The sequence below is a fragment of the Triticum urartu genome, unplaced genomic scaffold, assembly GCF_003073215.2.
Source record: "Triticum urartu cultivar G1812 unplaced genomic scaffold, Tu2.1 TuUngrouped_contig_4838, whole genome shotgun sequence".
NCBI lineage: Eukaryota > Viridiplantae > Streptophyta > Magnoliopsida > Poales > Poaceae > Triticum > Triticum urartu.
In genome coordinates, this window is record NW_024115460.1 from 1 (window position 1) to 26,286 (window position 26,286).

At 42.6% G+C, this 26,286-nt stretch overlaps 2 protein-coding genes and 2 long non-coding RNA genes across 7 annotated transcripts; 3 read left to right on the forward strand and 1 right to left on the reverse strand.

Annotated features, from left to right (window-relative positions):
- Positions 1 to 61: 61 nt before the first annotated feature.
- Positions 62 to 9,788, forward strand: LOC125528389. Of its 3 annotated transcripts, none has more exons than XR_007292383.1 (4): positions 62 to 1,451; positions 2,145 to 2,383; positions 2,484 to 7,601; positions 8,849 to 9,788. It is a non-coding gene; the product is annotated as an uncharacterized LOC125528389 (long non-coding RNA). The 3 variants fall into 3 exon arrangements; XR_007292384.1 differs by having other exon boundaries at positions 3,813 to 7,601; XR_007292385.1 differs by lacking the exon at positions 8,849 to 9,788 and adding an exon at positions 7,724 to 7,898.
- Positions 9,789 to 9,892: 104 nt separating this feature from the next.
- Positions 9,893 to 10,538, forward strand: LOC125528392. The gene is made up of 2 exons (XR_007292386.1): positions 9,893 to 10,046; positions 10,138 to 10,538. It is a non-coding gene; the product is annotated as an uncharacterized LOC125528392 (long non-coding RNA).
- Positions 10,539 to 17,413: 6,875 nt separating this feature from the next.
- LOC125528391 (UV-B-induced protein At3g17800, chloroplastic-like) lies at positions 17,414 to 20,901 on the forward strand. The gene is made up of 3 exons (XM_048692873.1): positions 17,414 to 17,587; positions 18,548 to 18,822; positions 19,761 to 20,901. The coding sequence occupies exons 1-3, from the start codon at positions 17,432 to 17,434 to the stop codon at positions 20,542 to 20,544; spliced, it is 1,215 nt and encodes a 404-aa protein (XP_048548830.1). The 5' UTR covers positions 17,414 to 17,431; the 3' UTR covers positions 20,545 to 20,901.
- An 874-nt stretch (positions 20,902 to 21,775) lies between these two features.
- Positions 21,776 to 26,286, reverse strand: LOC125528390 (glutamate receptor 3.5-like; the record flags this gene model as incomplete). Of its 2 annotated transcripts, none has more annotated exon segments than XM_048692871.1 (6): positions 21,776 to 22,540; positions 22,655 to 23,061; positions 23,160 to 23,191; positions 23,341 to 23,618; positions 23,701 to 25,046; positions 26,180 to 26,286. In XM_048692871.1, coding segments are annotated over 6 exon segments (2,653 nt in total), but the record flags the coding sequence as incomplete, so codon positions are not given.

A 26,286-nucleotide genomic window follows, 5' to 3' on the forward strand; every position in this document is an offset into this window, starting at 1 on the left:
TATATATATATATATATATATATATATGTACGTATGGATATCAGGGTCATGTTGCTGGGTGGGCAATGACCGGGGGTACAACCTCCTTTTCGGTAAAAAAAATGCTGGGCGATGATGCTGACTCTGGCTGAAATAAACATGTCTTGAGCAATCAAGACTGTTGTGGCCTGTGGGCACTAAATTAGAGCCCACCCTTGCCTCTCTTGCAGCCTGTTCAATTCATCGGTAATGTTGGATGTTCTTCACCTCGGATGGTCATTCTGACGAGTGATAACCAGGGCAGTTCGTCTACATTGCGATGGGTATGTTATGCAACAAGAGATGTGAGTGTTGGGCTTGAAGATCAAAGACAAAACTGAGCCCTCTTTTGCTATGCTATAAATACACAAATTTTCCTTATCTATTATACAATGTTCTTCCTTCTTTTATATTCCTCTATTTGTGTTTATGTGAGTGAAGATCCATCTGGACTTGGGATTTTTTTTTTGGTGACGAACACGACCACCCTAAGTTTACATGACTTGATTCATGGTCTCGCTGGCCATTTTCCATGGCGCCGCCGGCGCCGACTCCATGGCTTTCGCTTCTCACCTAGCCAAGGTGAGCTGGTGCCGGCTACTGCTAGTGGCAGTACCATCTCTTAGCGTCAACTAATGGCATCAGCACATTTTTTTTGCTCTAGGAGAATTTGCTGTCGTTTCCCAAGGTAATCTGATTCTCCATCATGTTTGCCTGGGCAATTCTGTTCCTGTTGTCTCCACCCTGTCCAACTGAGGTACCAGCAGCTAGATTGAATACATCCAGCGCACAATCAGTTCCCTGTGTTGCCAAATCAATCAATCCAACAAGGGAGGGAGAGCTCCTTCACAATTTCATCTAGATCCACCCATATACTCCCTCCGTTCCGAATTACTTGTCGCAAGTATGGATGTATCTAGATGTATCTAGATGTATTTTAGTTCTAGATACATCCATTTCTGAGACGAGTAATTTGGAACGGAGGGAGTATGTGTTAATGTTAAAGATCTGGATCAATCTCATGTTCCCGTAGCGTGTCACCAGTTGTTCTGTCGATGCTTTCAAGAAAATACGTAGTATAATTTACAGCCGAACGCCCTTGTTTTACTCCCATTTTTATTTATTTCGAGTGTTCCTACACCTACTCCGCGGATCTTGTAATTTAGAATCTGCATGTACCACTGTATTAGGCACAGTCCAAATGCTTGAACAATCTGAAATTATAACTAGACTCTGAATGCTACCATCATATATAAATCTGATAAATTTTTGTGCCTACAGTTGTACCATGGCATCAATAGAGCTTGTGCTTGTGTAATAGTACTTCATAATTCATTTTGATCAAATGTATACAGAGGTTGCAGAGGCTATGGAAGAAATGCGAACTTACTTACCTGAGAAAAGTGCATTGGATTGTGACGATGATGACAGTGGTGAGTTGTCTGAATCTATAAGCTTATATTATGTGGAAGCTTGCATGCCAGGATTATTCTTAGAAGGTCTTGCAGCAAAGTATGATTTCTTGATTTTAAAGCTAACTCTGTTATGTTTTCATGGTACTGTTTTCTTTCTTCTCCTTCAAAAGTACTAGATCCTTCATAAAAAAAATGCTGATGCGACCTTTTCTATACATGTACTTACTCTAGATCTATCCATTCTTTTTCTTACGGAACAAGGTGATAGTATGATTTCAATGAATATTAGCCAAACTCTGTTCCGCATTACAGTATTATGATACTGACAAGAAAAAACTTACATAGCGACTTGAATTATCATTTCTTATTGTCTTTGCATTGCCAAAAGCCTCGAGTATTGGATTGGTCTGTAGCATCTCATACTCAATGCCACTTCCACCTCCAAGAGAAGCCAAATATTACATGGCAATCTTTGCCGTTTCTGTTTTTCCTGCTCTCACTCTCACCACTACATAGAAAATGACATCATTCATTCATTTGCTGACCAATCACGGTTTAAGTAAAAAAGGAAGACAATTGCTTTTCAATGAAACAAAAAGGTTGCAAGTGCAAACTTAACTATAATTTATCCTACATGGTGAACCTTTTCTATCAGCTCCGGCAACAGATAAATATCAGCATTATTTTTTTAATAAGATTTTTCCAAAGCAGGAGGTTCGCCATTGCAACAGAAGAAGAAAACATTGAGCCCTGCTAAAACCTCTGACCCTCCCCCGATCCCTATCTCTCGTGTCTTCGGTGAGGATGGCATGTGGCCGCCGCGTGTAGGACATCATCGTCGTGGAATGGATCAGCTAGCGACGAGGTCTCCGTCTTCGTCACACGCCTATCAGTCGTGGGTGCCTCTGCCGCCCGCAGAGGCCTGCTCCACTGCGGAATGCGGTGCTCAGGTGAGACATTGTATTCTTTCTTGCCCCAAAGATGTAAGCGTAGTGCAGCAGTGTGAATTGTTCTCTGAGTGATTTTTCTTTTCTTTGCAAATGTTATCAGATTTGGTGTCCGAGTTGGAGCTTGCATACTCATTGCCATATCGATAAAACCATCCATGTAATTGAATGAAGGCTTGGTTCTTGCAATTTTATCTCCACTGAGTGAGAAGATATACTTGAAAAGTTGGGGCCTTCAAGTCATTGAATGACAGCTCGATCCTCTCTTTTCTAGAGCCGTTATACATTTCCGACCCTGGAGATAATCAAATGACGTAGCAGTTAAAATCGTGATATAATTGAAACTTAAATTGTGTGTAGAATCTGAAGTATGTGCTTTATGACTTTGATCTTAAGCTTCTGAAGTATCATGAACAGGGCTACTATTTCATACTCCCTCCGTCCCAAAATAAGTGACTTGACTTTGTACTGTACAATTTACTGGCTTAGGTAGGTGCACGCGCCTTCTCGAGATTCTGCTCGCACGATGCGAGTCGGGCGGTTGGACTGATTTCCTTGATGGACTACGATCGAATCTGAAAGTGGCGCTTGCGCTGTGTTTTGTGTAGCAAGTATGTTACTTGGTGTAGTTCTTTCAATTATGAAACGTATTTGCGGTATCATATGAGAGGTGGGATTTGCTTGGTCCCGGTTTCGTCGTGGGCAGAGCTTTATTAGTATTCCTTGTCGGTCCATGTCGTCTAGATAACCAGGTAATGTCTTCCCACATAGCAGAATCTTGCAAAGTTAGCATTGAATTTGTTTGCGTTAAGATGTGTTTTGTTTCTACAGATTCAGTTTTTCAACATGGTTGCCTCATGTCTATGTCCATGGTTACTGAGGCAAGTAGTATTGTTCTTCATTTTCCAATTAAAGCGAATAGTTGCACGAGCAATTGCTATATGAGCCACCCAATTCCAAATGCAAATGATTCCCACTCAATTCAGATTATTTTACCACAAAAGCAACTTGGCCGCAAGTCAGAAATTTGACGACTTTCTATCTGGCTCTCAAATAATTATCGCTGGATCTAAATTTCTAAATTAAGTATCTGTTGTTTCACTGTGACAAGTATGTTGGTATACATTTGCTAGGTATGTCTTATGTTGCTCGTACAATCGCAATGGCGTGCCAAAAGGGAGGTTATTTTCATCTGTGTCTGCTGAAGCATAGACTGATAACCCACCGTCCGAACTAAAGCCTGGAATTGATCTATGTTTTTTTATATGTATGACAGATATGAACCAGTTAAATTTTTTGAGCAACCATATGAACCAGTTAATGAACCTTCTCTTTATAATTGTTGTCAAATCAGCAAGTTTTGCTTTATATGAGAATACAGTGTTAGTCTCATGTTGTAGATGTTCATGGCCTTTGTTTTTTCTCTTTGCAGAGTTATGATGCTACTACTCACTTTGAGACAACTGTGACAGGTGTTCTTAACACTTTCGGCAAAAGTGCTGACATTTCTTCAGCTTTATATATGCATGAGTGAGCCTAAGCTTTTTCTGTTCAAATACTCCATGTTTTCCCTCAGTTTTTTGTTGTGCACCTGTGGGATAGATGATGATAAGTTGATAAGCTTCTTTATCTTTTCTTTGGGACCTAGGTATTGATGTTAGTATTTTGTATCATTATCTTAACCTTGGTAGACTGATGGTTAGCGTCAGGCAATCGCAGAGATTTATTGATTTTTATAGTCCCCTTCTGTATAAATCTTATATTTGTTCTGTTCGTCATGAGTGAATAATTACCTAATTGTTGTTAATCTGAGTTTACATTTTCATATTTATTCATCAATATGGCTTCTGGGTGGCAAGATTAGCTGATTTAAAGCATTCTCTTTGGGCAAACATTAGTCACTGCTACCCCAAAACCTGCAGAACAAGCTTGTTGTACAATTGTTTTAACTCACATATAAGGGGCAAATAAGCACGAATGGAAAAGGAACACTTAAGATTTCTTTAGTTGTGCTCATTTTACATTAGTGGACAAAGTTACATAAGTTTGCCTGTACCACTACTGATATCAGCGATTAAATTTATATGCTTTTTAGTTCTATAGGCTGAAAGTGATGTTGAGGTTCTAAACATTCCGTTTGACTGGATTTTCTTCTCGATGTGCAGCTAAATTAGTCTTTCAGTTTGTTAACTTAGATGATAAGAATTATATATTAGTGTGTAATTTTCATTTGTTGGTGCTGAAGGTATAGATGGTGTTTGGTGTCCTTTTTTCTTTCTCCAATTAGACATTGTTAGTGTTTCTGTGAAGATACAACTAGAATTGCTCCGTTCGCTAGATAACATGTTCAGTTCTGGACGGTGGCACCTTTTATTGTATCCAGATTCTGTTTACCTCTTTCTGATTTGATGTAATGACTTAGTTACTTTGTACATGTTGGATTCTCCTTCGAAAAACCTTTGTACTCCCTCTGTCCCATAATATAAGAGCGTTTTTTACACTAGGGAGTACTTGATATTGAAATGGCAGGATAATCAAGCTTCCTTTCTGTACTGGAAGAAGCCAAACAGTGTGTAGTTACAAACATCTTTGGTACCATCTGTCGGTTTAGGGCGACCATGAGCGCGTTCCCTTCTCTGAGAGTAAATCCGATCCACTCATCTGAGTCAATGTCGTCTACGAGGGAAAGAATATGCGCTTGGTCTCCATGCTAGCTTATTCCGTAACACTGATTTTTTTTGTCTCCATTGCTTGATGTTCATGCACATGAGTGATACGTATTAGGGAATAAAGCAGAAACACACATGTACATACAGTCTGGGTGCGCACATGACAGAAATGGGTGGATAGGTTTAAACACAGTGATTGTTACTAGCTTTTGTATCGTTATCATGACAAATATTAGAGCAGCGAGGGATTGGTTTCAGGAGAGTAGTAGTGTTAATAACAACATTTACAGTTAGTCTGCATACTAAATTCCATACAAATGTTTCAAACTAACGGTATCTGTTAGGGTTTCCACTTGTGACGAATGCATTAGTCTGCACTCTTTAGAGTACCGGTTTATATCTTCCCATTCCCCCCTCCCCCATGTATATGTATGGTATTGCATTGCGGCAGTAGTGGTAGTGGTACGCAACAATGAACTTGACCCGCATTGTTGTGCCTGGGACCTTCAGGTCAAATTCTTCTATGTCAATGAGAACCATGTTGGGAATGTACCTTTTTCCAAGAAGATAGCCGCTGGCTTCACCACTGGTACCCTCATCGTTGTATTCTCAATCACTTTTTCCTTCCATGTGAAATGAAATGCGCGCAAGTGGGAGCTACATGCACCAGGCTGTCTTTTTTATATTATAGTGATATAGATCGCTAAAATGTCGGTTGATGCATACACGTTGTGATTTATTTGGTTTTGGATTGGTGTGGTTTGTAATTGTTTTCCAATTCATGAGAGGGACATTTTCCTGAAAGCTACAAGCTGTTTCATTTTTATTGTAGCTTTTGAAATTTGAATAGAACTGCCATCTTTGAACTGAAGTGAATAGAAAGGACTGAAAGGAGCTAGGGCACTGCTTCTTACTATTTGTTTGATATTTGCTATTGAGATTTAGAAGTTTATTATTTTGGTTTTTTTGGTAAATATGGATGTTGATGTTTCCTCTCTTTTTCTAACCGCTACCAATGTAACATGTTGTTTGGTATGTGCTAGCTATATTCATAAAATTCATCTTTTACTGTTTATATGATAATCATTATTGTTGGCATCAGAAGCTATGAGTGGATTTATGTTAAGTGTCGACTCATGTTTTGGTTTCTATTCATCGACCAATATCTGATGTCAGCTTTTATTTACATACATAACGTATGGTTATCCTTTTGTGTTGTGGTACACAAAAGATGTGATTTTTTTATGGTCCATAATTCTCTGATAGGATTTCCCTGGTTTCTTTGCTTTGAAAACAACATTGATTCATAACCTGATTGCGACTGCAGGCTCAGATATTGAAGTGCACCAATGTACAACTATTGTTAGTTCATCAGTCTACTTACATTAAGCTGGTGCTGGGGTATTTATATTTTAATTACTAATTAGTTATGCCAATTTGGTGATTTATAAAAAAATCACTTTTGATTCTTTGGAATTTACTAGCCCATAATGTCCATTTCTTTGGCTCCTACAAAAAAGTACATTGCTTTGCAAAGTTAACTTCTATAGGAGCTCTGATTTGCAAACTTAACTATCTAACGGTTTGGCATGTTCTGAGAACCAATAAAAGTTCTTAGTATTCCTAGATCAAAGCAACTAGCCCCCCTCCCCCTGACGCTTGAGCGGGCAATGATGAAGACGAGCGTCAGCTCGGAGGGGTTGCCGAGGGTGATGGGGATGTCGGGGTGGACGTGACGTGGATGAATGCATCACAAAGTTGTACATGTAGATGAACTACAGCGGCATGTCTTGGGGCTGCAATACAACGACATGATGAAGAGGAGCATCTGGTAGATATAGACATAGTGTTAAGATTGCTTGTTTATTTGCTGAATTTCACTTTTGGACAACCATCATATGTAATGCATCAGCTGTACATGCATGTGCGTTATCAATCAGAGCTAAAATCCAATGGAAAGGGCGACAGCCTATCTGGCACCGCACAAGCTTTCTCTCAGGAGGCGCCGCGGTTCCTTTGCATGGAGAAAATCCACTGGACAGTAAAGTCTTGCCGTTGGTTCCTTTGTTATACGAGGAGAGTCTGGCAAGTTATCCTCCTGCGCAGAGTTCATGGGGTTTGCACCAGTTAGATCATCGTTAGCTATATACTCTAGCAATTTGATACAACTTCGTTTTTGTGCACATTAGGTTGTTTGTCCAAACTATAATGCAATGCTCCCTTAGTTTGTTTGAATATACTATTTATTAGTTAGTTTGAATATACAGCAAGAGCACGAGACTTACACCGATTGCCACTAGTTAAATATAGTCTAGCAGTTATGTGTTTTCTGTGTTTGTGTTGTAATACTTTTCTTGTGATGAATAGTATGGGCGACAGGTGAAAACGGGATTTCAGTGAAAATCTGGAAACTCGCCTCATGGAGCATTAGATCCACAGGGAACGGCAGTGGCGGAGGACGGACAAAAGTTGAGGTAGGGCGGGCTTTAGCCACTCGCCACCAGCAAGGCCGATGCGCCGCCTTGCACCCTGCCTGCACCGGACAAATCAAGGTAGGGCGGCCGCCAACCCTTACTCTACTAGGTCCTCTGTCAGTGGGGAGCGGCACATATCTGCACTCGGGTTCAGACTGTCATTCTGATACAATGCTAACTTTGGAAAAAAAATTCGTTAGGGACAGAAAACAAATGAGATGACAAGCTATCTCGCCACCTGACTACAACCAGCTATCAGCCAGATGCAACAACAATCAGCAACAAACCCATTGGAGCATCAGAAGCAATGAATTGGAAAGACAATCATATACTTGGTACAACACTTAAGGGATAAGTATACTTTTCGTCCTCGAACTCTTCCGAGAGTTTAGAAATCGTCCCTCAACTCTAATCCGGAGAGTTTTCGCCCCTCAACTATCAAACTCTCCTGATTAGAGTTGAGTGACGATTTCTAAACTCTCGGAAGAGTTCGAGGATGAAAAGTATACTTATTCCTTAACTTAATTAACTACAAGGTGTTTGGTAAATACTTTAAGGCCTCCTTTGGTTCATAGGATAGAAATGTTGTAGGAATAGGAAAATTATAGGAAGTGAGATGACATGCATCTCAATTCCTATAGAGAAAAAGATGTCGTTTGATGCATAGGATAGGAATTTTCCCATTGAATCTTAGCTAATATTTTTTTCCTTCAAAATGTGAATGATTGATTCCTATCCTACATAGGAATAGGAATCCATTCCTACAAACCAAAGGGCCTGAAAGGAAATTTTCCTATGCAAATCCTATCCTATAGAAATTCTATGATATTCCTACAAACCAAAGGAGGCCTAAGTTGTAAAGACAAGGTTCAGGCTACGTAACAAGGCAACTCTCAGAAGTACAAAATTTAGAAACGTAGAAAAATAGTAGTCCAAGTAAAATATCAGCACAAAGCCAGTAATGAATGAAGTTCAAGCTCCCAGAAGCTTAGAATTTAATCTTGTACTACCCAAAATAAAAACATGCGGTTGCCTTGAATCAAAATAAAAGAACCTGCGGATCGAAAGTTTTCTCGCAAAAAATAAAAAATAAAAGAACCTGCGGGTAAACATGAAAAGAAAACAGTTAGAATGGACATACAAACTATGAAATAATATAGTAGCTATTTTGTGTGTATAACAACTACCTTTATTATCCTTGGTTCTTCTCGGTTCTTTTTTTGTGTGTATGTAGGCATCCCATGCTTCATCCTGCCACAATGATATACTTTTTCTTTTGGGAATATAGTCTACTACACACTCTCAAATATGATTTCTTTGTACAGACAAAGTCCAATTTACAGAGCAATATAGTCTACTGCCGGCCACTGTTGTACATGCTGCAGTATACCGACGAAGCGGCGAACAGAAAGACCAATTCAGATGCTTCAAAAGTATCAATTGAAGAAGGAAAACAATGACGTTGAGGTTACCATGATTCACCTACTGAATTAGTAGTACAAGGAGGGGTACGAGGAGGCTGAGGCAATAAAACTATGATGTCATAGTAGTACAATTAGTACCTGAATCAAATGATGTACTATGTTGCTTACCTGTGCAAGGCTACAACTACAAGGAGGGTGAGGCATGATAGGCGATGGAGGAGCGGCTGGTTTGAAGCGTCCGGCTGTAGATCCTCTTATAGCCCAATGGTTCGAGTCTGACTTGATGTTTGGCAGAAACCAAGACACAGCTATTTCAAATTAAATGTTGATGCGGAGTATGATAATGACACCCTGGCTATTTCAAATTAAATGTTGATGCGGGGTATGATAATGACACCCTAGCAGGAACGGACGGAGCAGTGATCTGATACCATCATGGTAAATTTATTGCTTCTGCCAACAAATCTTTGTTTTAGTTCGTTCACAGTTGAAGCCATTGTGATAAGGTTTGGTTTGAATCTTGATTGTATAGTCGGATGCAGTAGATTGAGCTCAACTCGGATAGTACCGAGGTGGTGACTGCATTGAACAATGGATATTCTTCTTCAGTTGCTTCTGCCATCATTGATGATTGTTATTTCATGTCATTAGATTTTACTCATGTCATGATATGACCATTGTAATAGAGAGTGCAATTGAGTAGCTCATGAACTAGCTAGAATAGCTAGATTTTCTCCTCCGAGTGTTTGGTTGGATAATGCCCCTGGTGAGGTTGTCACTTTCCTTGTAAACGATGCCACATTATTTTTGAATGAATAAAGGAGGAGATTATTGTAAAAAAGAGAGATAATTGTCAAAAAAAAGATCGTTTTCTTGCGTCCGATCGATGCAAAAGACACGCATTTGCTCGATATAATAAGATAAGAAAAAGAGAAAACACGTCCTCTCGCTCGATACTGTTCGATATCGGCCCATCGCCAGCCCCTTGCGCTCGTCCCCCGCCGTCCCGGAACCAAACCAGGCCGGCGACTGCGAGTGGCGAGTGACGACGGCCACCTCGAGCTCGAAGGCGAGAAGATCGATCGTGACTCCTTCGTCGGTAACGAGTTTCTAGCTAGTTTTCCCGGATTATTCCCTCCCCGTTGATGCTCGTTTGCTCGCATCTGAGATAACAGATCTTGCCTCTTCAGGATTGAGATAGATCGTCTCAGCTGTACCTGTACCGATCGATCCGGGGTCTGAGGTGACCCCTACAAGGCGGATGTCGTCTAGGACGACGGCCAGCAAGAGGAGGATGGTCGTGGTGGCAGGATCGCTCGGCGCGCCGGTGCTGCCGGACGAGCTCACCGCGGAGGTGCTCGTGCGGCTGCCCTTCAAGTCCATCCAGCGCTTCCACGCTGTGTGCCGCTCCTGGGCCGCGGTGCTCTCCTCCGACGAGTTCCTCAGCCTCTACGTCACCTTTGGAATAAATAAGATGGAGGAGAATTGGCGCACGAGGGCCTCAAAGTTGTTTGTCTGATTGATTTGGTCTATTGATGGCACATTTCATCTGTCTTTTCCCTCTTTTGCGAGGAACAAGTGATGAACTTTATTTCCTATAAGCCAACTCGTAGAGAAACTTCTCTCTCTCCGTATATGTGCATATGAGCAAATCGCTTTTTGTTAGGTTAGCCAGTTTGCCACCAAGCGGCGGCGGATTTCTCCACCTCTCCAACAGCCGGCGGCAGGTGGGTGGGGAGCCCCGGATCTGCGCGCACGGTTCGTGTTAGTAGGTGTGTGTGAATTCTTCGACGTCGGTGAAGATGGGGCAGCAGCGACGATGAGTACAATGATTCCTCCCCTTCCTTGTAGGGGCGTCGACGAGTCCAATCAAATACCTCATCTTGTCGGTTTCCCATAGCCGAATTTCCATTAAGGAGTGGGAGCCCCTGTATGAAAAGGTCGCGGGTAGAGTGAGCCCTTGGCACGGGAGGTTTATGTCTTCCGCGGCGAGACTTATTCTTACTAACTCTAGCCTATCCTCTCTTCCAATATTTATCATGGGAATGTTCCTGTTAGCGGATGGGGTTCACGCTAAATTGGACACGCCCCGCTCCCGCTTCTTTTGGGAAGGAACGGGAATTAAGTGGAAGTACCACCTTGTCAAATGAGCTTCGGTGTGCCGTCCAAAAAAATATGGTGGTCTGGGGATTTTAAATTCCAAACTCATGAATGTCGCCCTCCTTTCCCGTTGGTGGTGGAGGCTAGCCCAAAATGAGTCGGGTCTCTGGGTTGATCTCCTTAAAGCTAAGTATTTTTCGAATGGCAATGTTTTCTCAGCTAAACGCTCAGGCTCCCCATTCTGGAACGGGATCCAGGCGGTGCGACCCGCGTTTACCTTAGGGGCAAAGTTTCTGGTCCGGGATGGCCAGTCCACTCGCTTCTGGTTGGACTCCTGGCTCGGCACCTCTCCGCTTTGGCAGAGTCACCCCGCAGCTTTCCAAGTTGCCGCTAACCCGGAGCTGATGGTGGGTGAGGCACTCCGGACCTCACCTCCTTCAGTTAACTTTCTTCGAGCGCTTCTCCTGCATGGGGAATTAGAGTGGAACGAGGTGATGGACATGATCGGCCGGCGCACTACTAGCCAGGGTACGGACGAGGTATCATGGAAGCTCTCTTCCTCGGGATCGTTCTCGGTCAAATCTTTGTACACCAAGCTAACCGAGGGTGATGTGCTGGACATAGTTCGGGGGCTATGGAAGGCTAGCATCCCGCTGAAAATAAAGATCTTCCTCTGGCAGATGTTTCAAAATCGTCTCCCAACGGTGGATAATGTTGCGATTTGCAACGGCCCATCCGACGGATATTGTGCGTTGTGTAACTGCATTGAGGATGCTAACCACGCCTTCTTCCACTGCCACCTAGTCAGATTTGCGTGGAGCGCAGTACGTGCTGCCTTCCAGCAGAATTGGAACCCTGCGTCGGGTGCCGGCCTTCTACATATTTTGCATTCGCAAAATGGCGCTAGTGCACGGATCGTTTGGCGATGCGTAGGGGCGCTGCTTTGGTCTATATGGACTATTCACAGTAAGATGACCATTGAGAAGAAGCTCCCTTCTGACCCAGCTGATATTCTGTACAAATGTCACCTTTTCCTGCAGACTTGGGCTTCGCTGGGAAAACCGCGTGATGAGGAGCACATGACCGAGACGATGGCAAAGATCCGCTGCATTCAGATGGAAGCGAGACAAGCTGCAGGCCCTGACTGATACTTTGCATCGTCCTTATCCTCGGTACCTTTTGTTGGTCCCTATAGTTTTAAGAACTTCGTTATGCCAGCCTGCATGTTGATGATCTGCCAGCCTGCGTGCTGATGTCGCTGAACTTTTAACTTCTTATCTTTTGGTGTTCCGATGGCCTGTCGTTCAAGGACTTGTTGTGAACTATGTTGGTTACCGTCTGTTGGCTTTATTAATTTAAAGCCGGACGTCGTTGGCGTCTTCGTTCCAAAAAAGGGGCGTCGACGAGTCAGACGACAGTGTCAATAGCGGGGCAAGTTTGACGTCATTAGCGTTTATTCACGGCGGAGGGGGCGACGTCGTGACGTGGTCTCTTTCTCTCCAGCTACATCTTTGCATTGTGATGAAGCTTAGCCAGATACGGCTTTGTGCCTCCTTTGGGGATCTTATGAGGCTTGTGTCTCCATCTTTGCCTGTTTGGAGTTGGGATTATCGACTGACCCTCATTGGTGCTAGCTTCTCTCGAACGGTGATCTTTTTAAATCGGCGTCAGCGGCGTCTTCTGGTTTACATCAATGACTTTCTAACTACTGCTTGTGTAAGCTCTTGAGTTTTTAACATCGAGTTTTGCTCACTGCGCCTCGCAGATGGATGCAGAAGGGAAGATGATGCCAATTCCTTGAAGGACTTGCCCGTATTTTATTATTACTAGCGGAAGGGCTCGTGCGTTGCAACGGGGGAAAATAATAATTCATAATCGCCAGGGCCGGGCCCACTGTTGTGCAGAACGTGCGGCCCGCACAGGGCCCATAAATTATGGGGGCCCAAAATTTTTATATAAGACTACATACCAAATGCTAGGAATTAGTAGAAGGGAATAGGGCCAGTGCCGGAACGCTGGGCCGCATCCCGCTAGGCACTGGGCTGCAATCGCATTCGCGACTCTCCTGGTGGGCGTGCGTCGCTCGCGATCCTTCCTCACCCGGTCAGCGCTTGCATGCACTCTGCCCAGTTACATAATCATGTTTCCTGGCCAAAATGCACCGTACAAAAAAAAAACTGAGGCCAAAACGAGGATATGTGCTGCTGTGTGTACTAGGCCAGTTGTTAAGGAGAGGGCACTCCCTACACCCATGGGCATATGCACCCACTTTTCAAAAAATGCATTTTAAGCATGTTTTTAAGTTTCAAAAAATTCATTTTAAGCATGTTTTTAAGTTTCAAAAAATTCATTTTAAGCATGTTTTTAAGTTTCAAAAAATTCATTTTAAGCATGTTTTTAAGTTTCAAAAAATTCATTTTAAGCATGTTTTTAAGTTTCAAAAAATTCATTTTAAGCATGTTTTTAAGTTTCAAAAAATTCATTTTAAGCATGTTTTTAAGTTTCAAAAAATTCATTTTAAGCATGTTTTGAAGTGTCAAAAAATTCAAAAGAAAATATCACGCATGCATATTCACAAATGTGTGTACGCGGCACAAAGCTTTGCGAAAAAATGTCTTTTTGTTCTGTCTCCATAAAAAAGACAAATTTCGGTGCTTCTAAATAGTGTTTGACGACACAATTTTTTGTCTTTTTTGCACAGGCCACGAAAAAAGTTATTTTTCCGTGAAATTTTATGCACGCACGTAGAACATGGAGACATACCCGTGCAACTCTTCTGCAGATTTTTTTAGCATTTAGAAATATGTTTTCCAATGTGGGTTCATATGTATCCGGGTTCATCCATACACTTCACGGTTGTTAAGTCTGTACTTCAGGATAGGCAGGCCAATGCATGCTTCCCCATGCACCTTTTGCTCGGTATAGCTCCTTTTTTTTCCAGCATCCTTGGTGAAACATTTATTTCAGTGAACTTTAGGTTCATAAATTTTCAAATATCCCCATCATAGGCTACTAGAGCATATAGAATTAATCTTGAGATACGGTCGATTAGGCTACCGACTGGAGAACTATCATGACTCAAGCACCAAGATGCCAATCCGTCGTATGTTCTTGACCTCCTCTACCCGGCGCGATCAACTGATAGACGTGGCAATTCGGCGGAGAAATGTCGTGAGGTCTATTCTCGACAGGAGGAGCACTACAATAGTTTGACCTGGAATAATCACCAGGAAATTAGCAATTCTTTCAATACTTCAATAGATCAATGATGCACATCCCTTTAATTTTGTTTTATTTCTTCTTATAGTGCTTCATGAATCTAGATGAGTCACTAATCATGTCTTTTACAAGCATATGTAATTTTCTTCTTCTTCTGTAGTTCTGTTTTTATAATGAGATAGGGCCTCATTTTTGAATTTGGCACAGGGCCCCGGATTTTACCGGCCCGGCCCTGATAATCGCCAATGATGAAGACCACATTTTGCTCCATCCGAGATGCTCTACATATCTCTCTCTTTCTCACTAAGACATTCTTAAGAGCGTTACCCATGTATGTATTTATAAACAATGTGCATGTATAAAGTGCTACATTTCAATCATAAAGACATGAAACGGCTTCTCGGTGCATTAGATTTGTGTTGTTGCCCACTGCATCTTCGCACATGGACTAACAAAAGAAAAAGTGACATGTTCATTCTCACTGTTAAAAAATGGTTAATTTAAATATCTGAATTACCTTTCGAGTTAGTTAAGCAAGTGTAAGGAGCCATTACATTCACTGGTAACTTTAAATATCTAACAACACTCAAACGGATGTATTCCATCCATTTCTAAATATAAGTCTTGGTAGAGATTTAAATACGAACTACATACTGATAGAGGGAGTATTAATGAACTTCTTGAGACCGTGCACCTCGGTTGGCTTGCCCACGAGCTGTCGATGGATGTCGTCGAGTGCAGCCTCAATGCGCGGCAGCACGCGAGGCAGAGGGTTACGGTGTGGTTGAGTGAATCAGAAGTATGAAACAGCAGGTTTGCTTTTTCTTTAGAACAATGAGACGGGTTCTTGTGCGGAAAATCCTATATGACGCTCTCTGCGCCAAAGAGTTGACCTAACGCAAAATCATGTTTTTGGAAAGTGTTCGTAATTCAAAAAAAATGTTTGTCTTTTAAAAATAAGAATTTTCAAAAATTGTTCCTGTTGTCAAATATTTGTTCACATATTAAAAAATTATAAGGGGGTATAAAAATGTTCGTGTGTTTCAAAAATACTTTTTTTCTAAAGAAAATATTCAGAATTTTTTTAAAAAATGGTCCAAAAATTTTAACAAATGTTTATGTTTCCAAAATATTTGTTCAGGAATTAAAATGATTTTCCCCCTTTTCAAATTTTTTTAACAAATGCAAAACATGTTCCATATTTTAAATTTATTCACAAATTGAAACATTGTTGAAATTTTCCAAAAAAACATGTTTGTCAAATAATGTTTGGAATTAAAAGGAATTATTCTGAAATTTAAAAATGTTTTCAAAAAAGTCAAATAATATTCCGATCTGCCGTGTAGTTAGTTCTTAAACTTTCATGTGGCATTATAGTCATAAGCTCCACTGGCTAGCAACATGGACACGTGAGACTTTCGTCGCGAGTTTGATTCCCCAATAGTGCAAAGACTGTTTTGGATTTTTCCACTGCTTGTTGGCTGTTGAAACTGCATGGGCCGGCCCAAAAAGGGGTCTCCTCACTGTGCAAAACAAAATATATTTTTTTCACTTATAGTTGGCATTGGTGGATAATATTTTGTAATTTTGGGGGTAATTTGCGTGACGGATGGGCAGAAAAGTTTATCCCTTTATTAGTAGGTATAGATTGTACGGACATTCTCGTAAGGGTTTTCTACTTAGTATATGGACTTAGTGTATCTCCAATTTTGGATTTTTTTCCGCTGCTTGTTGGCTGTTGAAACTGCATGGGCCGGCCCAAAAAGGGGTCTCCTCACTGTGCAAAACAAAATATATATTTTTCACTTATAGGTGGCATTGGTGGATAATATTTTGTAATTTTGGGGGTGATTTGCGTGACGGATGGGCAGAAAAGTTTATCCCTTTATTAGTAGGTATAGATTGTACAGACATTCTCGTAAGGCTTTTTTACTTAGTATATGGACTTAGTGCATCTCCAATGTTGCCTCTGAAATTGGACTCACAGTCCATTCGTGGACACTTCCGCGCACATAGATATGGGAGTCGTCCGTCCAATGCAGCAACTCCTCCTTCATGTCATGGACAAGCAGCTCCAGAGGTGCCAGACCGCGGTTGCGGAGTGACCGCTCGAGGAGGAGCTCCAGGTGCGTTCGCTACTCATCTGTTATCATGTTCTCCACGAGGAGGGACGGCTGCGCCTGGTCCTCCTTGTCGCTCGAGGAGAGGATGATCTCCTGTTTGTCGGGGCGGTGAAGGAGAAAGGCCCAGGAAAACATAGGCGAAGGCATCACGATCTGCAGGGAGAGCGGATCCAGCTGTTGACACCAAAAACCATTTGCTCTCGCCAGACTTTCCCATCGCCGTGGAGGTGACAGGAACGACAACAGTGGTGAGAGGAGAGGAAAGGAGCGAGGCGACGAAGAGGACATGAGATGAGATGCATTTTGGGTGGCTCCCACACTCTGCTTAAATGTGGGAGCATGCGGAGCGATGCTGCCTCAATGCGGTGCAACATGCGCGTATGTGGTGCGAGTCCGGATGCCCGCAAACCTCGCCAACTTTGGTGCCGACTTACGAGAATTCGGACGCCTAGACCGGACGTGTCCGTGAATGTTTACAACACCACGTTGGATGATAAAATTGGTTTGGACATGTTGGATGATAAAAATGGTTTTGTGGCACCGTGTTGAAGATGCCTTTAGGTGTTTTCCAAAAAAAAAATAAGAAATTAGCTTCCTCTATTTATTAGGAAGAAGTGTGAAATCTTATTTCGTACTCTTTCAGTTCGCTATATAAATACTCTAACTTTCTTTCCACATAGTTTAATATATTTTGTTCATTTATTTAAATATGTATGTAATTCATATTGAAATATCCAAACCATCTTATAGTTTTGTTGTTTTCGTATTTTCTAGATTTATTTCAGATTCGGTGAGTTTGTTCAGTGGGAGGAGATGTTCCTATCGACTACAGGACGCTTGTGATAACTTTGTTAATCTTAAAATGTTATGCCAGCTCGGTATTTTTCGAGGTGTTGGTAGGGATATGATGAACGGAGGGAGTATATTCTTTTAACGGTGGAATTTATGTATTTAGCTAAAAAAATAAAACGATGGGAATTATCTTCTTCTTCTTTTTTGAGTTGATGGAAATTATCTTCCGAGGGTGGAATTTTGAGGACCGATGTGCACCGTCCGACACGTTGAACGGCTGCGAGTGCACTTTACCCCTACACTGCACACGGCGTTATCCTCAAAGAATCGGCTCACCGTCGCCACCTGCTCCCGTCCACAGCATGGCCGCGCTCCGCCCGGCTCCGCGTCCCCGTGCTGGCAGCAGGTTCTTCTTCAACCTCCTATTCATTTCTATCCTCTGTTCTCGGTGTGGTTTCGGTGAGGAGAGTCGGGGTTCAATCAGAGGAAACTGATTAATTGGTGCTCCTTTGTGAGTTCTTAGTGGGTATTTTCTAGCGCTACTGGTTCATGGGGCTGAAAACGTTTTTGGATTTTAATTTAACCTTGGGTAGATGGAGGGATGATCTGAATTGAGGTGCCGAGCCAGCTTACAATTGTTTCCCCTTGTTTGGGGAGGAGTTTGGTTCTTGACTTTGTTATAGTTGCCGATTCACTGGGTTCTTGGCGATTAGTTCAGATATGCCAGTAGGCCCAATACACCAGTCACCTGTATAACGGGAATTACTAGAAATTTTACTGCTCAAGTAGCCAATTTGAAATAGAAATTCACCTGAACTGACAGATATGCAGAACGATTCTTATACATCACCTGACTATCTAATCGTGTGAAACTGAAGCTGACTGAAGCTGCAATTCTGTAAAACTGATCTTATCTTAAGTTCTGTGATACTGAACCCTAAGCATGTATTTGTACGAAATCTACTCAAATTATTATGTTCTGCACTCTCCAGCTCACAGACATACATAAATTTTTAGTGCTTGCTTGTTTCACTGTCCCAAGTTGACAATGACAGAAGATGCCAAAGTTTGGCAAATAATGTGGTGATTTGTTTATTGCGAAATGCGGAGGCCAAATTTTGGGAAGGCATGTTAGTTTACTGATTGCTTCTCCAGCATCCTATGGGCATTGTTAGTCCAGTTGGAGGCCAAATTTCCTGGGTTTGGCAACTTCTTTGGCAAGACAATTTGGGGCAACAAAACCAAGCATGCATTTAATTCTTACTGACTTTAAGTTGATTCATCTCTTATATTAGTTTAAAATCATCATTAAATTATATATGTGCAGGACTTGTGATCACAGCCTTATCAACTTTATAAATTGCAGGGAAATATCTTGAATCGGAAATCCAAATGCACTACCAGAAAGCTACTGACTACTGTTACTGGCGCAAAGGGTGATGAATCTGAATTTGATAGTGTCAATGCACCACTTGAGCCCCAAACATGGGAAGGGAGCTTCTTGTGTGGCTTATTGAAGAACCAGCCTCAAATTTTTCTAGTAGCTGCAGCAAAGCAACTTCAGCGACTGTCTATTCAAAGGAAAGACACGCTGACCCGCTGGGAATATAGTATCGGTTCTTCCGAGGACTGTCTTCACAGGTTAGTAATATCTGCCTGCCCATTTTGGAAATATTTAGGGGCTGTTTGGTTCCTAGCCACACAATGCCACACTTTGGCACACCTAACCTTAGGCAAGTTTGACCAAGTTAGGTAGCTGTCTGGTTCTAGCCACACTTGAGGCAAGAAATCTTTTATGAGCAGTGAACCCCACATGTCATAGATACAAAAAGTGTGGCAAGATTCCCTTAGGCAAGCCAAAGTGTGGCTAACAATTTGAACAACTCAAGTAAGGCAAGTGTGGCAAAAATCATATGGCAAAGATGGTCACAATCCAAACAGCCCCTTAGTCGCAGCCTCTCAGCCTCTGAAGAGTTTAATGTTGCTGATTTGATTTGTTTCCAATGTTTTTCTGTATATATTTCCAACATTTGTGAAAACAGACAATAATGCGCTCTTGTATTAGAATGACAAACACTTCAGTTCGACATGACCTCATAGCACCTGGAGCGTAATACGAGTGTTTTACCTTGTAAGTGAGGCTGAAATCCAAAACAAGGGTATCACCAGAGGTTTATGGTGGGAGCATAAACCTGGACAGGCTAACTATTAGAGTGTTTAGATAACTAAAGTAGTGATCTAAACGCTCTTATATTTCTTTACGGAGGAAGTATCAGTGTAGACAAGATATGGGTCATTGTTAGTTTAAATGAAAGAATAAGGACAGTAAGGTCCTATATTCACTCCTGGATTCTCTTCCATGTTTGCCATGTGTTTATTCATGACCTACATATGTCAGATTTAACTTTTTTTAGAGACTGTCAGATTTAACTGAATCCATTAAGTAGCTGGTGCAGTTGTTGGATTCCTGACACAGCAAATATCGTCAACCTGATTTTTTGTTTTGTTCTTTTCACTTTTGTTACTGTATTATATTTTCCTGGATAACTAAGTATATTGTCTGGAACCATTACAAATAGGAGAATTGCTGAAATGAAGGACCAGGAGTGCAGGACTGCTATTGAGGACGTCATGTACATGTTGATTGTTCATAAATATTCCAAGATTGAGGTTCCGATGGTTCCGAATCTATCAAAAATCATCAGTAATAGAAGATTACATATATGGCCACCAAGGGAGGCAGATCTTGAATCCATTCATGGACCTGAGGTGCTAGGTCAAATTAAGGAGCACTTGACTAGCATTATCAGATGGGTGCACAGGAATGGCCCCAAGATCAATCGCTCAACACTTCGTGTCAAAAGGCTGCAATTAGCTCGGATCTATTCTGCTTCAATAATGTATGGGTACTTCCTCAAATCTGTCGCTGTAAGGCATCGCCTGGACCTGACTTTTGCTCGGTCAGAAGAATTTTTACAGCCAATTCAGCTTCTCAATGCTCAACTTGCAACTACCCGTAAAAAGGAACAGCAAGAGGCCTTTGGCGGTTCTGTGGGAACGGTGCCTTCCTCAAAACCACGGTCTGTCGTTGATCCTCATGACCTGAAGAGTTACATGATGGGCTTCGATCCAAAGACCTTGGAGTTATGCGCGAAGCTGCGCACAAACGAGGCTTGTAATCTCATCGAGAAGCACAGCTGGGCACTCTTTGGAGAAAAGATGGGCTCCACGGAGACTGACGAGGCGGTGATACTTGATCCGGCATCCCTAAAAAGACTGCTGCTTGAAGCCATTGCATTTGGTTCCTTCCTTTGGGATACCGAAGACTATGTTGATGAGATATACAAGTTGCAGGACAGCTGAAAATTGATCATCAGAAGATTCCTGAAGCACTGTAGATACGGAGCTCGCTGGAAGAAGAGTTTGCAGAAGATTCCTGAGACCATGTATATATTTTAGGAAATTGCCTTTTTTCTGTGCATGTAAATCCTGACTTTGCAGGTGCTAAAATATGTAGTAGCTTTTTTTTTCTGAAATAACAACCTTGCAGGCACTAAAAATATATCTACATATGACCTTGTTGTATAGATGGTGCCAGTAAGCATATGTCCATTTAGGCATTGGCCTGCAGTCTGTAATCTGTAATACGGTGTAGTAATGCACTCATGCATCTTCAGATGTAAGAAGATTTTGTTAAGTACTACAAAGTGTCAAAGTCCATTTGACCATGATTCAAAGCTATGATTGATGGATTGATCTCCAGACAGCGGGAGCAATAACGTAAAGGGAGGAGGCACACGCCAACATTTGTGCCCCTCACCCAACTAATGCGCCTTGATCAGGGGCACCCTAACCTACCGGCAATTGGACGACGGGAAGGCCATCTCCATTGCCGTCAGTCACCTCACAGTGACGAGGCGACGATGAGATATACAAGTTGCAGGACATCTGTCATATGGGCGATCTGAAGGATGCCTGTACCTGCCATGATCGTCTACACCGACCCTTCATCACGCCTGTGATGAGCAGGCAAGGGACCTCGCTTCGACTCCGGTAATGGCCTCACCCATTGCCCCTTGAGATCTCTAACACTCTCTGCAGTTAGGTGCTCCTGCTCCAGTTCTAGGATTATGGTCTGATCAAGTTAAACCTAAGGATTCCCTCAAAAAAAAGTTAAACCTAAGGATAGAAAAAATGGTATCACACATGTGACCAAGCTTAAGTAATGATTTCACTTGTGTCTCAGGTATTCCATAAACTCCAGTTAACTGCTCATAGAAAGAAATGAAAAAATAGCGAACCAGATTTAAATGGTTACATGCTACTTTCCGCCTTCTGCACATCTGCTTAGACTGTCGATAGATACACCAACACACAAACTCAATACAGTTGAAAATTTCAAGCATCAGATTGCATATAATCATTCACCACAGGCATGTCCAGCGCATTTATTCTCTCCCGGACATTTGAATAACAAAGAGAAGAGTTATACCCCACATCTTGAATCTATTTTGTGTCTGCTTTCCATTTGTGTTCTACAATGGTCTCAACACATAAATCATAGTCAGCCAAACAGATTGATGCTTGTTAGAGATACAACTGAAGCAAACCACTTTCACAACTTGAGAAACAAGCCAACCAAGAAGACAATTGTTCAGTAGTAGTGTAGTACAAACCATGTACATCAGAGATTATTCTAAAATGCTGATGAAAAAAGGATTCCTAGATCATTCTACAATAACAACAAAGCCTTTAGCAAGTTAGATCACCGCGCTATTCTTTACGGGCGAGAACCCAATTCAACATATTATCGGTATCATGCTTTCTTCCCTGTTTTGTCATCTGAAGGGCTGAAGTCAGAGAGAACGTCCTCTGGTCAAGACACTGGCTGAGCATCCGAGGATCCAGCGGCCTGGTTATCTTTCTCGCTCTGTCTCCGCTTCATCGTTCTCCTGACTTCTGCCTCTTTCTTGTCAACAAACTCTATCAACTCTCTGAAGCTGCCAAGGCGTGACGGTCTCCGCGCCCTTTCGACAGTATCGGTGGCAGCGGCGGTGGGGCCGACAGCATCAGCTGCACTAGGCTCACCGGCAGCTTCAGAGCTAGAGTAGCGGCTATATTGCCAGCAGACCCGTATGAAGAACACCAGCAGAGCCAAGAGGCATATCAGGGCACACACGAGGAAAAGGCCCCAGAAGCTTCGAAGGCCAAGGCTGGTTGCTCCCACCTCAGTGTCATCAGTGGAGCAGCTCGGCCTGGTGAACCACTCGTCATGGATCCTCTGGAGCTGGCCACTCTCTGAAAGTTGAAGGATGGCCGTCGATAAGTCCGCGGCGAGGGGGGAGTCTCTCTGGAATGCCTGCAAAGAAGAAGAAGATAACGGAGAAGAATAAGTAGTTTCCCTGACAATGAGATGAAATGTGGATGAGTGACCAAGAGAAAGTGATTAGAGCAAGGAAGATGGTGAACGTACAAAGCCCCATCCCTCCTTTGTGAACTCCTGTCCCACTATTCTGAAATCGCAGTGGTATGACAGGAAGATCTCAACATATGGCATCTCATCGACGATTGCGGCGACGCCTCCATCTCCTGATCCGCGTCTAAGGGCGTCGGCATACTCGTGGATCGTATTTAGCGCTACTAATCGAGACTCGGGGATACTGAGCTCTTCGATCAGGTAGTTTTTGGTGAATTTTCCAGCCTGGTATCCAATAGGTAAACCACTTGAGATCAGATTGTCGATCCCGGTTATTCCTGTAGATAGCTGTTGGACTGTGAGGATTGATGTCAAACTAGCGGTATAGCTCGAATTGATTATCAGCACAACGAACAACCATATGATCAACACGAACCGCCCAAGGGCGCTCCCGGTGTTCTGTCCTGAAGCGAGTTTCATGTCAACATGTTACCATCGAGAACATGGAAGGCACCACGGATGAGTTAAGCATAATATCATGTGATGGATCTAGTGTACTTACTGTGTGAGAAGAACATTGTTGAGAAGCTAAACCTGAAATATTATAAGAATGAAATGTCAGTCAATTATTTCCCAACATACAAGTAACACTTACAAAAATTGCCTCATGAATTTCAGACTCAAGACAGACTTGGTAGCAAGCATAGGATAGAATACATCCCTATGTAGCAACAGAAGTTTACCAAATTATTGTTATAATTTGTCGTCGCGGAGAGCCTCGGAACTCCTCATTGGTCCGATGTTCAAGAATCCAAACAACACTCCCCACAAAAATAAAAAGAGCGCATGTTACACACCACATCTCCAATGTAAAGGGTTTCATGAAAGCCCAGGCACTCGAAGGTGCTCTTTGCACCGGTGCTACTATCACAAGCCCCGACTCAATATAAGGCTGCGTGAATTCTGCCATCTTTGTTCTGTTTCTCACAATGGCAAAGTCTCCTACAGCTGCATCAAGAGACTAGTGAAAATGAAACTGATCAGAGGGCTGATAACAAATGGTTAAATACATACACCGGAACGAAGAATGAGATCGAGCATACATTGTCAGCAATCATACTAATAATGTCGTCGTAGTTAGGGTTCTTTTTACCATCCCCGATTGTTATGAACTGGCAAGGAACCGGATAAGGAAGCAGTCTGATTGCCGCGTTGAATATATCAACGCAATAGCCAGTCACATTATCAGAGCCCCTGCCACCTGCCACTAACTCCTTGAAGCTTGCCTTGATCGGAACACCGACGCGCAGAGGCTGGCCATTGTTTGGGAAAACCCACCCCTTAGGTGTAGTGGTGGAATCACCCGGCCAGACGACATTGTAGAGCCGTTGGGCAACTGAAGAAGCATTTGGTGGCTTCTGATACAAAGTTTCAGGAGCAGCGACAGAGAGGCCTGAGTAGTTGGACCAGTAGCCAATCAACCGGGAGCCAGAACCACCCACATTAAGGATATCATATGCTGGGCGTACCAGGTTGTGGTCCGGACCAAATTGCACCAGACCAGTAAGGCCTGTGAAATTCGTGAGCAGAAGCTGCTGCAGCATCTGCTCACCACCATCAAATACCTTGAGAGTTGACAGCTGCAAAGTACTATCATTTGAACGGTGCAGCCTTGGATCTGTAGAGAAGTTGACCTGCTGCCCATTATCAAGAAATTTATTGATGCCACGAGCGACAGCCCAGACAGAGTCATATGCATAGAAACCATATGAATTCAAGCCAGAAGTAATGCCTCTGCTACGAGCGGCGTTGTTCCATTTGGTTATGAACTTGTCCTTGGCATCAGACTCAGGAGTGTGCTGACGAAGAACAATCAGTCCCTGAATATGACTCATACCTTTAAGATCTCCAGACGCCGAGGAATCCAGGACAGCAGCTAGCCAGTCAGTCACTATCCAGACATAGCCACTGGCCATCATCTGGAGCTTGTTGGCAACAGAAAATATCTTCATCCCTGTGTCAGGATTTGCATGCACAACCATGACCCTTGATTCCATCATATTTGCTCTGAACAACACATCATTGATCACCTGTGTGTTTGAATTTGGAGGAATGGCTGCTTTGTGTGAAATCTTTGCCCTCTTTGCTGCAAGTGCGTCGCCGAGGGCCGACACGCCACCTCGCCCATAATCATCATCGACGAATATAGCAGTCACCTCTTTCCACTGGTAGTAATCAACAATGCTAGCAATGGCATTCATCTGGAAGTAGTCACTCATGGTTGTCCTTATGAAGTAAGGATACTCTGACGCGGAAAGCGTCGGATCTGTGGCCGCAAATGATAGAAGAGGAACATGTAGCTCGTTAACAACATGGGAGATGACATGGCCTATTCCAGATGATTGTGGGCCAATAACAGCAACTACATTTTTCTCCATTAGCTCCAATGCTGCAACCAAGCAAAAAAAAATTGTGAATCGGACTATCCAACAGAGCAGCACCTACATCTGATAAATCGAAGCTAAGTTTTGACATCTGTAAGTGCTCATTCTGCTCAAAAGTTAGGATCCACAAATGGTAAGAAAAATTGAGTCATATCAAGCAAACTTTAGTCTGACAGAAACAGGAAAACTAGTGCTGCTTCAAGCAAAGAGGAGCAACCTCCGATAAATCTGTTGATTCTGATGCTCACACATGGCACAAAAAGAAAAGAAAAAAGAGATCTTGCATGAGAAAAGTGAAGAATCGGATTCCCCAAACTTAGGTGAGACATGTTTCTTGCACCATACGGAATACTATAAAGCAAGTTCATAAGTTTTGCCATTTGTGGTACCACTGCACCGGCATGCTTTTTGTATGTTTCTCTTGTATTAGCAAGACAGTCTGGTTAGCAAAAGCCTCAAGAAAGGACAATGTCGTCGTAAGTCCAAGCGAACGGTTGGTCTCTCTGTTTCCAGTTTAAACATTATCAAATCATCTCATGAGGCACGAGGCAGGCAATTATTGCAATTAAACTAGTATAAATGATGGGCAAGAGGGCAGCTTGGCCTTAGTTCAGACAGATGGAGACACTATACCAATAATCCACTGGAGTTGAAATGGATATTTCTTGGTTGTCGACATTTAGGTACAGTAAATTTGTGTTACCTGACCCAAGAGGGAATGTCACAAGCAATTGTCTAATGAATTTCCAGGGATAAAAACGGATGAAGAAAACACGTGATACTAACTAAGTACAATATAAAAGACGTAGTACTGCAAAAGTGGAAAGCAAAGCAACTAATCAAAGCAACTAATAAAAGATGTGGTACTTAGTTCTGGCATTCTGAATCATGTGTGACAACCACTTTGGTTTTTGTAAGAGTTTGCAGATTGCAGCTGCAGATCAATAATTTACAAACCAGTAAGGCTACATTGGCAGTCATTGGTCTGATCACTGTATTCGCAGTCATTGCATTTTGCTGCCTGAAGTTGAATCTTTCCACTCGAAACTACTCTAATTTCAGCTCTTGAGGTCGACACGAACATGAGCATAAAGCAGGTGAGAGATTCAGAGAGGGGAGGCAGAGAGGAGCAGCAAACCTTCGATGGTCCCGAGGAAGCCGTTGCAGTTGGTGTCCTGGGCGACGAGGCTGAGCCGGGTGGCCGCGAGCACCGTGCGGTCCGCGTTGACGTCGTCGACGGCGAGG

Bases quoted from the DNA above. Each gene is read 5' to 3' on its own strand.
- LOC125528391 (XM_048692873.1), top strand. From the start codon at position 17,432: ATGTGCACCGTCCGACACGTTGAACGGCTGCGAGTGCACTTTACCCCT. The intron at 17,588-18,547 runs GTTCTTCTTCAA...TATAAATTGCAG, and splicing joins CGTCCCCGTGCTGGCAGCAG to GGAAATATCTTGAATCGGAA. The intron at 18,823-19,760 runs GTTAGTAATATC...CATTACAAATAG, and splicing joins TCCGAGGACTGTCTTCACAG to GAGAATTGCTGAAATGAAGG.